Source organism: Platichthys flesus, chromosome 19, assembly GCF_949316205.1.
Source record: "Platichthys flesus chromosome 19, fPlaFle2.1, whole genome shotgun sequence".
Classification (NCBI taxonomy): domain Eukaryota; kingdom Metazoa; phylum Chordata; class Actinopteri; order Pleuronectiformes; family Pleuronectidae; genus Platichthys; species Platichthys flesus.
In genome coordinates this window covers 16,040,262-16,054,410 of record NC_084963.1, presented here as the reverse complement: position 1 = coordinate 16,054,410, position 14,149 = coordinate 16,040,262, and the positions used below count along the sequence as shown (strand labels likewise).

General features: G+C 43.1%; 1 protein-coding gene across 1 annotated transcript; it reads left to right on the top strand.

Annotated features, from left to right (window-relative positions):
* The first annotated feature begins 2,713 nt into the window (after positions 1-2,713).
* On the top strand, positions 2,714-7,640 carry LOC133975627 (neuropeptide FF receptor 2-like). Its single transcript, XM_062413626.1, has 3 exons — positions 2,714-3,354; positions 3,472-3,571; positions 3,666-7,640. Exons 1-3 carry the CDS (start codon positions 2,991-2,993, stop codon positions 4,558-4,560), a joined length of 1,359 nt encoding a protein of 452 aa, XP_062269610.1. The 5' UTR covers positions 2,714-2,990; the 3' UTR covers positions 4,561-7,640.
* Positions 7,641-14,149: the final 6,509 nt, after the last annotated feature.

Genomic DNA, 14,149 nt, shown 5'->3' with positions numbered 1-14,149 from the left:
GCTGATGACGTAGCGAGTGGTGTCACAATTCCTAGGGGGATTTTCTAACCCTCTCCCTTGTGGCTCCGTTTGAAGGGGGACACTCCCAGAGACACTCCCATCAGCGTTAAGTGTGTTAATCTGCTTCAGTCTTAGTCACCCGCCGTCAGTTAAAGCCGAATAAAACCTTAGATGACTGAAGAATAAACTTAAAAAAATTAATTAGAATTAATAGCTTTTGCTTTGCTATTTGCTATTTTATATAGAAAACCAAAGAGTGGGTGAGAAAGAACATTTCTCATTCATCTAATCACCGATAATTGCCGAGCCAAATTAATAGCAAGGCCACTGAGCTGAAACCCTCAAAAATGAGGCGACCCTGCGTGAATGTTGTGATGAAAGGTTCCTGTGATTTTGTATCCTTGGGTTTGTGTGTGTTCACTATTTTAGTTGTGTGTGTGCCTATGTGAACTATATGTGCGGACTGAATGAATAGTGAAATCCCAGGAGATTAGACACAAACACCTGCTGAAGGCCTCCTGGACGTGTTGCTGGTGGAGACAAGTATTCTGCAGATATGTGGTTCTCAGTTTCGCACGGAGAAATAGCTTGAGATAATACAAGCGTGGTATATTGGACAAATTTTCCATTGCAATCCTCATGTCCTTGACATAAAGAAAACAGCACAGCCACATGCACATAAGCCTCTGCCACCACAACTTGTGAACCACTTTCCCTGCAAAGCACTGAACGTGTTATTAAAACTTCATGTGGCTGCAATTACAACGTTCAGTGCGCACTTGGAACCCTATTTTTAAAATGATAAACTTCATATAAACTCTAGCTGACACCGAGTTCCCTCCCTCCCGCTTCCCATAAGTCAACTATTTTGACACCTTTATGCTAAAGGCATCTTAATGTGCTAATTGAGCATTTTGCATTTCACACCGACCCAGCAAAAACTGAAAGAGATATTTTGTGTGACAACCACACATAAGACAATTGCTTCCTCCTTTTTTCATTTCCCCTCAAGTCAAATGTCCACTATCCACTTACAAAGCATCAATCCTGCTCCTTAACCTGCTGTTGCCTATTGGTCAGGTATCACCCTTTGCCATTGGTCCTCTGCCTCACCCCTCGCTCCTGCATACACCACATAATGACCCTGGATTAAATCCTCACCCCTCAACCTATCTTCTGCTTTAACAATCTGAGACAATTTCCATTTCCCCTGAAACGTGTCAATAATCCTGAAGCAGCTTGCAACATGGTGGGTGGAGTCCTGAACATGTGAACTATAACAACCGTTACATCCTGTCACAGAAACCCCCCATTAATGCAGCACTGTGTTGAAACCATTTAGACTTCACATCCACTTTGCTTCATGGATGTGAGAGGGGTGAGAAGATGAAGGTGAGAAGTGATTTACAGTGAGCACAAGGGAGGAGGATTGATGCTCTGTTACCGATTGGTTGAGCCAAGATGAGGGGTGACATCCCCTCAACACCTCAACAAGATGTTCCCCGACTGCCGAAGAAAACAGATGCCACAGATGGGTCTTTTCAGATGCTCAACCGTTGCTCCTCATTGACACAGAGTGCTGTGGCAGCACATTCAATTCATACAGTGCCTCAAGACGTGTCTCGCTCCCAGCACCTGCACTGCCCAGCACATCTCCCATGGGGAACTCTGGTCTCCTCTCTGTCATCTGTAGCAGCTCCAGCAGTCTCTGCCTGGCAGGCACTATGCACAGAGGGGGGATGCGAGCGTGAAGCTTTTTCCTCTGAGCGGGAGGATTTTCCATGAAACAGATCAGTGAGAGAGGAAGAAGAGAGGAATCCAACCCATATACTGACTCAAGGAAGGTGAGATGGCTTCAAATTATTAGGAAGATGTAGGAAAATATACCTCTGGAAGAAATTGTGACTTTCTTTCCCAACACCTTGACTAATTCATTATGCACTGTGTGATTTACTCTTATAGTAGTAAATATCACTGAGACACTGTACATGTTGACACAGCTAAATGTATAGTTTGAATTTGATCCAAATTCCATGATGATTGAAAGACAAACTAAATCTGATCTACTCTTAAAATCAGCTTTATTCTTTGATTTTTGTAATAAGGTCATTGTTTGCTTGCTGTGGTATAATTTTCCAGCACGTGATGAACGTATTCTATAGCTTGAAGAATCCTATGTAGCAGTTTTGAAATTTTTTAATATTATTGCTGGTTGTGGTTATTGATGTGTTATTATTGTTGTTATGTTATCTTAGTAGTATAACCACTGTTTATGTTCTTGTTTGTTTGAAACAAAAATTGAATTTGACTGATGAATACATTGCCGCTTATAGAATATTCATTACAGAGCAAACCTCTTTGATTCGTTTATGCCATTGTATACACACAATGATTTGACAGCTCATTGTTAATAATAATTGCGTTGAGCTGCGTGAAATAAAAACAAAACTGAAAACAACTCATTCTGCAGAAAGCATGAGCCAAACCATCAAGAAATTTCCCAAATTGAGTTTCCAAAAATCCATCTAGATGTTTATTGAAGTGTTCCTATTACAGAGCTGTGGAAACGAGGTGGGCTTCAAGCCTTAATCTTCCCAGAATGCCATTCTCACTTTTTCACCGTAACCAATCGGTAAACCATTTAGCACGCTCTCCCACCACTCTCACAGCAGATATCTTATTTTGGTCAGCGCGGTGGTTGTTATATTGTGTGAGGAAGCATGCACTTCACTGAATCATCCCACTTACAATAATCGAGAGACACAAGAATTGAACTATTGATTCCTGTGGCAGTTCTATTGTTTTATGTAATGACCAATCGATTCTTCTTCTGGTCTGCAGAATTGCACTCCACTGAGGGGTGCGTGTTTGGGTGTAATGGTGCTCTGGTTAATAGTTGGTCGATTTTGCTACGGGAGGATTTTTATTGGGGAACATATGAAGGCTACTGATGTGCCGAACACCTTACAGGTTACTTAAGTGATGTATTAATGCCTCTCTGTCTCTGTCCGTCACCAGATATCACCATGACCCAGAATCTGCTTCTCAACACGACATGGGAGAGAGTGAACCCTCCCAATTCCTCAAGATTGCAGGAGCAAGCTTTGACCCACCAGAACATCACCTACGTGGATTTCTACCTCCACAAGCCCTCGGTGGCTGCCGTCTTCACCATCGCCTACCTGCTGATCTTCGCGGTGTGCATGGTCGGCAACGGGGTGGTGTGTTTCATTGTGCTGCGCAGTAAAAACATGCGCACGGTCACCAACCTGTTCATCCTCAACCTTGCCATCAGTGACATGCTGGTTGGCATCTTCTGCATGCCAACCACTCTAGTGGACAACATCATAACAGGTCAGTGTATACGTTTTTTTTTAAGTTAGGATTCATTTTAATGTTCAAATCGTTTCTGCAGGTTGTTTGTCTTATGTTCTTTAACTCAAACATTTGTAGTTTCTCCCTTTTTTGCAGGATGGCCATTTGGTAGGGTAGTGTGCAAACTGAGTGGCATGGTTCAAGGCATATCTGTCTCAGCATCTGTGTTCACTCTCGTGGCAATAGCTGTTGACAGGTGAGGGCTGTAATTGCATTGTGCTTGTGGGGCTGTGTGTGTCCCACAAGACTTCTTTTCCTTCATGCATATCCTTCAATCCCCTTTGTGTCAGGTTCCGCTGCATTGTCTACCCTTTCAAGCAGAAGCTGACCATCGCGAACTCCAAGCTTATAATCGTCATCATATGGGTCCTGGCTGTGTCCATCATGTGTCCCTCAGGGGTCATGCTCCAGGTCACAAAGGAGCAGAGGGTGCGTATTGTCCTCGGCCGCAACAATGATACCCGCCCCTTCTACTGGTGCCGGGAAAATTGGCCCAATCAGGAGATGCGGAAAATCTACACCACTGTCCTCTTCGCCAACATCTTCCTCGCCCCTCTCAGCCTTATTGTCATCATGTACGCCCGCATCGGCTTCACCCTCTTTAAGACCGCCATTCCTCCGATGAGGGTCGGCGGAATTGTGCCTGGCGAGGGGAGCGGCATCAACAAGCTGAGCATGGAAAGTTGTCACACAATTTCGAGTAAGAAAAAGAGGGTGATCATGATGCTGCTGGTTGTGGCTCTGCTCTTCGTAATTTCCTGGCTACCCTTGTGGACCCTCATGATGCTAAGCGACTACGCCAGCCTTGCAGAGCACCAGTACCGCGTCATCAATATCTACGTGTATCCCTTGGCTCACTGGTTGGCCTTCTTCAACAGCAGCGTCAACCCCATCATCTACGGGTTCTTCAACAAGAACTTCCGCAGGGGCTTTCAGGCGGCTTTCAAATTCCAACTGTGCTCTGCTGAAATACAGCACCAGCGAACGTACTCCCATCGGATACGAGGGAATGCTGTGCTGCCCGTCCAGCCTGCCATCCTCAGCAGATCAGGCTCGAGAGCAGGATCAGTGTTTGTGAGGAATGGGAAGTGCTCATGTCAGGAAGAGGGGCGTTTGTCTGGTAGACATGATGTTAATGAACAGGACCTGATCTTGGAAGACCTGGAAAAGGTGTCCCATATTTAGATGGCCAGAGGGTGAAGAGCACAGCACTTTAAGAGCCTCTCAAGGTTTTTGGACAACAACGTTTAAAGGACCATGGAAAACAGACCTCAGAAATATGTATACTTGTGAAGGTACTTTCAGCCTCTGCAACATGCATCATCGGGAATCATTTTGTGAATGTTTATCATTGTGTATATAAACAGATAGAGCTTAAAGTCCTCATAAACTTGATTGGTTTGATTTGTCCATGAACAAACAATCACCAACTGCCATCAGAGTCGGATTCAACTGTTGCTAAATCCTGATTAGTGGATGGGAAATATGATCTTTTAAGGTAAATCCCAAACCACCTCAAACCAGAAGTTTGTGCTACATACTATATCCAGCACAAATAACTAAAATTCTCTCATGTGAAATAACCAAAACAATTCTAACTGAAGCGAAAATCGGGATGCAGCCAACGTGTAGCACCAAAGACCTCCTGAGGAAATGAGAGTGAGAAGTGACCGGAGATATAATCTGATTGTTTACATTCTGTGAACCAAACCAAAGCCCCCTCCCCTTTGAGTCATACCCACCAACCTCTGGCATGTGCATTCAGTAGGAGACACGATTTAATAGCTGTCTCAAATCAGGGGCTGCATCCTTCAGTTGTGTCACAGCAGCACGACCAGGCTGTCCCATTTCAAAGGCTCCTTCAAATGCGTCCTTCTATCCTCACAAAACGAAAGGTCCAACGGGTGGATCCTTCCCAGCTAAATATATTCCTGGATTCATTTTGCTTAAGCGACTAACCATTTATCAGAACTGTAATAGGACAAGATGTCTCTTTGCGCTTCAAATCATTCGAATAACTAACGGAACACTTAGGGGTATTAATACTATCTCGGCATCTACAACTTCAGCTCTGTTGCTTGGAAACAACAGTAAGGTGAGGGGCAGGCTGGTGAGGCAGATATATATACAGATATCCTCTGTAGACCAGACAATCGTACTTCGGTTTATGTGGCCCACAAACTTTGCCTCTTTTGTGGACTACATAGACCGGGTCTTGTGAAGGATGCAGCCCACAAATTTAGACACAGCTGCTGTCTCCCGCTCAGAACAGTGATGGAAACAAGACACCCGGATGGTTTGGTTTCTTTTAAGGGTGTTTAATAAGGGCAACAAACCCGTCTCAGTCGTCTGTGGCTCTTTGCAAATTCCAACCACAAAATCAATCTGTCTCCAGACATTTGAGTTGAGTTTGAAGAGGACGAAGCTAAATTAACAAAATGCCATACTTAGTGGCCTCCATGACCGGAAAAAAAGACAATAGGCAAATGGATATTTGAAGAAAAGTTAATTGCCTTTGATGCCGGTTTACCCATGTTTAGAAAAACTTCCACACCTCAAAAGACTTCCTCGTCTTGGTGTTATAAGGGGACAACTGTGTTGACTCTATTACAGATTCACTTTGCAGGTGCCGTTTAACCTTTGAGATTCAGCGAACGCCACAGCGGCACAGCGCGATCAGACTTTAATTCAGAGGGGCTCTGAACATTACTCTTACTGCTGCACATTTTGAGGCTTTCAGGCGGGGGTTGACAGTTGAAGAATAGGATTACTTTCAAGAGTGAAGTGTGAGGCGGTGTGTAGAGAGCTATGTCACCTACCTCTAGTCAAAGTGCATGCTGTAGTGCCTCAGGGCGATCGGTGCGGGGCTGATGGCTGCGACGTGCTGCGGCAAAGGGAGAAAGATCACAGGCTCATTTGGAAAGCCTTTATGTGCCCTCCAGTTATCTGGTGACAGCAGAGCAGATAAGAGGCTTACCATGACAAGAGAACAAACAAGGACATGATCATAATGCGATAATACCTTATAGAGAAAAGGGGTATGGCCAGTATTTAACCGTTGGAGAAAAATTGCCATCAGTTGAAGACAAAGCTTATAAATTTAAAACTCACAACGAACTACCCAAGGCATGGTCCTTCATTCAGAACCATTTGAACATGATTAGTCCTGAGCTGTGTTTAAGTCACTGTTTGACCTTCTGGACTCAAATATACACCTGAACCATAGATTCTGTTTGTTGTTTTCTGGAAACTATAGGTTCTGTACCCCATTTCCACATGCACATTGAAAACAATTTGTGATGTGTTATTGACCAGGGATGCTGCTATTCTAGCTGAACAGTGCATATATTTGACAGATATTCATTAAGAAAAAGGTTGTACAATTGCCATTTTTAACACTATTTGATAAGTCACAGTAAACAATGTGTCTTGAAGGGACGTACAGTTTTTGTCCACTAGTAGTGCTATGGAGCCAATCTAAGATTTGGTTATGGTTTTAATTTTCATCATGTACAAGGACATACATGCACATAATGAAATGTACATCATGGTTGACAATTGCTGCAATAGAATGAACGAACACAACAAGCTGACGTACATGGAAGGGAACAATCCATGGTATAAAATACTTTAAAAATACATTTTTGTACATGTTGAGAGGAAGAGGGAGTTGCATTGTACAAGTAGGCTGCTGTTTGCTCCGTATTATGTTCTGAAATGTGTCATAATATTGATGTTCTTAGTCAAGTAATTGGTACTCTCTTTGTTGTGCTCTGCAGTGGTACTTGTGCATACTTCCCATGATTATATCAGTGTGCTAAGCCAAGCAACTCGTTCTTTTAACAGAGTTCATATTGTTAAGTTCTGCACATGCAACATGATTTGAAAGCATTCTTAATGAAACTTCATTATTTATATTTTAACTTTGATGATGTTAGCAGTGTTTGAATTAACAGATCTGATTGCACTGATCAGATGTGGTTATTATCAGCCCAAGATCTTTGTGTACATAAATAAAAATGTTCCTGAGGCGATGAAATTATGAAGGTGTATGAATGTGATTTAATAGTTTTTTGTATTTGTGTACACAAATAGATAATTGTAATATGTCATAAACTGTATATTACAATTCATATTTTTTGCTTGCTACATACATATTACTTATTTGGGAAAAAAAGGACTAACTGTACAGCCAGTGTGATTTTGCTGCTTGTTTGTGTATTGGGAATACAGATTTTCAGTGTGCTAATAAAAAATGAAAATTTTGTGACAAATTTTTTCTTAAAGAAGAGGAAACAGATCAAGGGTTTCTACAGCAACATGTTGGTGGCTCTGGGCCAGCCTAAAAAAACTGTACTTACAATCATTGTGTAGTGAACAACTTTGTCATTGATGCATTTGTAGACAACAATGAAGCTCTCCAAGCTGTAATGGTTTTGGTTTCCCTGGCAATGCCTCTTACCAGAATCAGCCTGGGTAATGAAATCAAGAGTAGAGGTTTGTTATTCCAAAAAAGTGCCTGTTATGTTACTACAGTAATTTAATAAAATCGTGTCCAGCCTGAATTGTCCCTAGAATTAGGCACAAAATTCAAAAAATTACAAATGCTTTCAACACAACCAAATGAAAGAGAGAAAACTGAAGCATAACCTATTCAGTGTTGAGAGCATTTTAATTAATACAAACCCATTAAAACCATGTATATCTTGATGGCAATTATTAACACAGTTGTGATTGTACAACCTTATACGTAATTAAGAAAATTAAGCAATTTTTGAGTCCACTGGGGAAGAACTTGCACATGGCAAAATATAAGTAAAATGTGACGCATGATGACAAATAAAAAATGACCTCACTTGTGAAATATAGAATCAAAGTTGTGTTGACATTAGCTAATTAGCTAGCATTGCTAGCTAATTATCAATGAAAGCAATAAGATAAAAGGTGATCACCTGGATTAGTGGATGTCACAATAAATGTTGTTGGGCCACAGTCCAGAGGCTGAGCACCAGACACTGGAGCCGACGGTGAGGACAAAGGATTGTAAAACTTTTGGAGGGAAAACATTCTCCAGCAGGCCTGAGAATCTCCCCCTGGTGGTTGGAAAATGTCCTGAAGAGCCTTCAGGACCCCCGCTGAGTTCCAAGCCCCGCCCACTGAGGTCCAACTCTGACACTCAATTGGCTTAAAGCCAGCATTATCCTATGACCAGCACCTCAAGGAGGTAGAACCTCTCAGGTAGAATAAAACCACTGAGACATCAATAATCGCTGCCATTTTTCCCTGCTCTGAAGACGTCAACAGACCCCTCCGGGTCTTTCCAGATGATTTAGTTGCTAAAGGGGGCAACCAGAGTTATTTTCTTTCATTTCTTTCATTGTCTTTTATCTTTAGTTTGATCTTACTTTGATAGAGACTATTTTTGTTTTTAACTTGAAAAGGCCGTGCACAGGAAATCGCTCGCTGGCCGAGCTCAGAGACTTTCTTTCCAAATCCACAGCGGCGTTACCGCTGTTCATTCCTGCAGAAGAGACGAAGCTGAATCCCGTCAGAGAAGAGACGAAGCAAAATCCCGTTCCAAGAGCAAGAGAAGTTTGCTCTATTCGGCCCAGCGCTGACCTCCGTTGCAACCACGAGACCCACCGTAGCACCGCTTAAGATAGGGTGACCATACATCCGTATTTCACGTCCTGTCCCGGGTGTCCCGGGTTATTTTTAGAAAGTGAGGAAATGTCCTGGTTTTTAAAATGACCTTCTTTGGACCATTACATTAACATGCACTAGGGCACTGCCCACGGCTCTGCGTGCGACGTAGCCTAATCCCCGCCCCTATGCTGTCAGCCCTATTAATCAGAACGTAGACAACGTGTCTGTCAGTCATACGCAAACAACATGCCGAAGCGCAAGTGCTCGTTTACCGACGAATTACTAAAGAGTTTCCCGGCTTTCAGACCGGGTCGAGACAAATGGGAAGCCTTGTGCACAGTGTGCAAAGCAGGCACATATGTCTCGGTGTCCAATGGAGGTGCAAGAGATCTGAAAATCCACCTGGACACCGAGAAGCACAAAACAGCTGTCCGAGGCGAATGTAGTGCTAACTCGATCACACAGTACTTTCTCAGACCAGGGAACGAGGATGCAGTGAATGCAGCGGAGGCTGCATGGTCATTTCACACAGTGAAACACCACAACAGTTACAGATCCATGGACTGCACTAGTGCATTGCTCAAAAAGACCCTCCCCGATTCAGACACTGCTAAAAAGTTTAGTTGTGCCCGAACTAAGACCGAGGCTATTGTTGATAGTGTACTGGCACCGCATTCTGTAGAAGTGGCGCACTAAAAGACATCCCTTATTGTGTTGTAAGTACTGATGGGAGCAATCATGGTGCGGTGAAAATCTTCCCCATCATTATTCAGTATTTTGATTGGAAGGCGGGTGGTGTTCAGAGTAAACTAATTGAAGTGCAAGATATACCCAACGAGACTGCAACGACCATCGCCAATTTCTTAATGCAAACATTGACGAAATACAATTTGGCCTCCAAATGCGTCGCATTTACCGGCGACAATTGCAACACCAATTTTGGTGGAACTCGGCGTGACGAAGGGGGAAATAATGTGTTTGCACATTTGAAGAGGCTGCTACAAAACAAAACATTGATTGGTGTGGGATGCCCAGCACATATCCTTAACAACTGTGTCCATCACGGGGCAGATAGGCTTAATGTGGACATTGAAAATATCATTTTCAAAATCTACCAGTACTTCCACATATACACTGTGCGCACAGAGTCCCTCAAAGAGTACTGCGATTTTGTGGATGTGGAATACAGGAGGATGCTGTCACACAGCAAGACCAGCTGGTTCTCTCTATTCCCAGGAATAGAGAGGATGCTGCAGATGTTCCCTGCTCTAAAAGCATTCTTTTTATCCCAAGAAAAGCCACCTGTGATGATCAAGGTTTTTTTTGAAAACCCTTTTAGTGAGGTGTATTTGTGGCACATGCACTCCCTCATGTCCATCTTCCACTGCCACATTCAGGAGATGGAAAGGGAGGACAACTCCCTCATGGAAATCAAGAAAATATTGAGCAGCATCCAATATTATTACGTTGTTATTGAACGGAAGACCAATAATTTCATGTCCCTGAAAGTCAAGGGACTGCTTGCCGCACACCGCAGAGAAGGACTTGGAGAGGGATGTGACAAGTTCATGGCGGATGTGCTAGGCATGTATAGCTCATGCTTGGAGTACCTGGAGAAATGGATGGCGCCCATGGAAGAATTCACACCTTTCATGTGGATGGACATGAGCGAGGCACCTAAGTGGGTTGATGTTTAGGCCTGCAGCAAGTAAATTGAGGAGAAAGGGGTGGCAATTGACAATGTGAAATGCTTTGACCAAGTGTCCAATTTAAAGACATTTGTGGAAAGCTGCAGTGAGGATGAAGCATTCATGGGCCTGCAGGTGCACCAGAGGTGGGTCAAGTACTTTGAGAAGGCCAAAAGCATCGGATGCTACTCGGAGCTGCTGAGGATGGCACAGTTTGTCTTCGCACTTTCTCCACATAATGCAAATGTGGAGAGAGTGCTTTCACTGATGCAGAGCCAGTGGACAAAGGAGAGGAACCAGCTCTCAGTTCCATCTTTGAAAGGGATCCTATTTGTGCAATACAATCTCAAAGATATGTCATGCAAGGACTTTCACACGTACATGTTGGGCCACAAGACACTGCTGAAGAAGATCAGCTCGACAGCAAAATACAAATGGGCAAAGAAGGACGAGGAAGAAAAACCAGACGAAGAGGAGGACAAAACAGATGAAGAGGGAGACGAGGATTAAGCAGGGAAGTTAAGATGGTGTGTTGATATTTATTATTTTTTTTTGTATATTTTAAGTTATATTTTCGAGTATACAAGAGGTGTTTTTTGTATTATGCTCATTTGTTAATTTATTTTCTCCAATAGGCTACCTGATTGTAAATTAGCTCATTTGTTATTTATTGTAATTATTTTCAATGATATTTTCAATGATTGTAAATCATTGGTTAATTCCCCCCCCCCCCCCCCCCCCCCAATAGCCCTACAAAACAGACTTTATTTTGTTCATAACTGAGGCTAAGTGAGTGTTATTTCAAGTTCAGAGTTATTGATAGTGAAGTGAAGGATGTTAAGATGCGACATTATTTCTTTCATTGTGCTGTTCATTCATTACAGGAATTGTTGACTCAAGCATTTTGAATAAATACATTTTGAATAAAATTATCATTTGTTATTGGAGTTATTGTTACTGACTTTTACTGAAAAGCATTTTTAATAAACCAACTGTAAATATCTTGTTTTATCTATATAATATAATATACCGGTATAATTGAATAATAATAAAATACTATTAAAGCAGCAGCATCCTCCACATGACCGCCCACCCCCCAGCCACCCCCCCCGCCCCGCCCCACCTTTAACCCCCCCCCCCACCCATAGACGGATTATCATGACCATGGGCCCTGGACACAAACTTGCCACGGGCCCCTATCTACACACGCAAACAGTGCGCGCGGAACGGCGGCTTCCCATTACGCACATAAAGCCTGAAACATGCTTCTGCGTTTTCACGGGCCCGTAAGCGCAAGAGCCCTTCCGGGTCCCTTACGCGCTTATGTATCCCTCCTTACGTGCTGACGGGTGTCGACCCCCTTTTCTAAAATTTACGGCAAAGCTCCGCAAGCTCACTCAGCCCGCAAGGCTGTGATTGGTCTGCTCTACATCCCTTCTGGAGCTGCATTTCCGGTTTCATGACCCATAATACCGGCAGATATCACGGAAGATTTAGAAGAACGAATATGGACCAAATAGAAGAGCACTTGGCAGAAGATATCCGATAGTATGATCACTTGTATAACCTGTCACACAAATCCGCCAGAAAAAGGCTACGAGGAGCCGCAGTGGCGATGTAAATAAACAATCGACGAAGAAGAAAGAAGGCGTCTCTAAGGTCGTCTTCGACAAAAAGCATTACTCCGCCTAGTGTTCTGGCGCGGAATTGCTTTGTAAGACGCGCAACGGTTGGGGAAGCATGAATGAAAACGAGTCTTGCGCCGAAGCATGTTTCAGGCTTAACACCGGGCAACACACAACCACACAAAAAATAACTTATTTTAGGTCTGTTTTATTTGGCACGTGCCACGTACAGCACAATAAACATATTATGGGAGAGACAGCAAGCGCACAGCCAGTCCTCGCAGTATTATAGAGTAAAACACACCTTTATTAAAATATAGACAACCATATGACACAAATCTTTAAAGTAATAAAGGCAACATGAATCAACATCAGTAAAGAGCCACAGCTAGGACCACACAAAACCACAATGAGACTCACCTAAAACGTAGGCTTTTTCCGGGCTTTCTTTGATGAGAAGTCCTTTATCAGATCATCAAAGTTCATGTCTTGAACGAGTTCGGACTCTATAGCCATGACTGATAAACTGTTCAGGCGTCTCTGGGTCATTTTTGTCCTTAGTTCATTTTTTATTCTGGCCATTTGAGAGAATGACCGTTCTCCCTCGCAGTTTGTCACAGGAAGCGTCAGATACAGTCTTATGGCAATGTACACATTAGGAAATGTTGACTGTAATCCACAATCAAGTATTGTTTTCAGACATTTCGGTGGAGGCACATTCTGTCCGTCTGATCTGATGAAAGCTCTGAAGTGAATCAGTTCATTTCCAAGATTGCTGTCCAGGTCAGCGGGATAGGCAGAGGCAAGTGAGTTCGCTTTGTTTATTAACTCACAGTCAGGTGTGTTTTCCAGCATGAAAAGAACACCAAACAGATCACGCAGGTGCTTGTATGCATCAATTCTGTGACTGAGACAGCTGACTAACTTATCGATAGCCACATTGATTGTTTCTATTTGGAATTTGCTTTTCCCATCAAATACCGCATCTTTTTCTGTGCTGTCATCCTCAAACCGTTTGCGCTTTCTGGTGCGCTGGAGGTCATATTTGTACGTCTGGCACACGCCTGGCACAGCTAAGGCTTCCCTTTCAAAGTCTGTGAAAAGACCTCTCTGTGCTAATACAAAATCATGCAGAGATTTAAGAAGGCGCACAGCTGTCATGAGGTCTATGTCGGCTTTTTGGAGCTGTAAACTTGTCAGTTGGAAACGAGCCAGAATTGTATTCAAGAAATTAGCCATGAACGCAGTTTCCAGTTTATTTAATTTTACAGCAAGTGTCCTGGCCTCACTTCGGGTGTCTCTTTTCTCAGTTTCATCTTCAGCTATGCTCTCCAATGCCTCCCTTATTTTAACATAGTTTTGCCAAAGAGCTTTAGTCGAGTCAGCTCGGCAGCTCCACCGAGTGTTTGACAGTGATTTTAATGTTAAGTCTATGTGAATATCAGAGTTCCGAAAAACTCGCTCCCACCTGTGAGTGGATCCTGCGCAAAATGTGTACAAGGATTGTAATAAATCAAAATACTGTCCCACTTCTAGACTGCTTCCCTCTATGCTGTTCACACCCACTAAATTTAGAGAATGCGCAGCACAAGGCACATAGTGGATTAATGGTTTTTTTTGCTTCAAATGTGCCTGCAGTCCATTGTACCGGCCCGACATGTTGCTGGCATTATCGAATGATTGGCCTCTACAGTTAGATAAATCCAGCCCAAGATTCTCCACCATTGCAGTCACACAATCTGCTAGACTTTGGCCTGTATGGCTCTGAATTGGCTCAAATGCCAGGAAACGCTCCACTATGTTACCTTGCTTGCT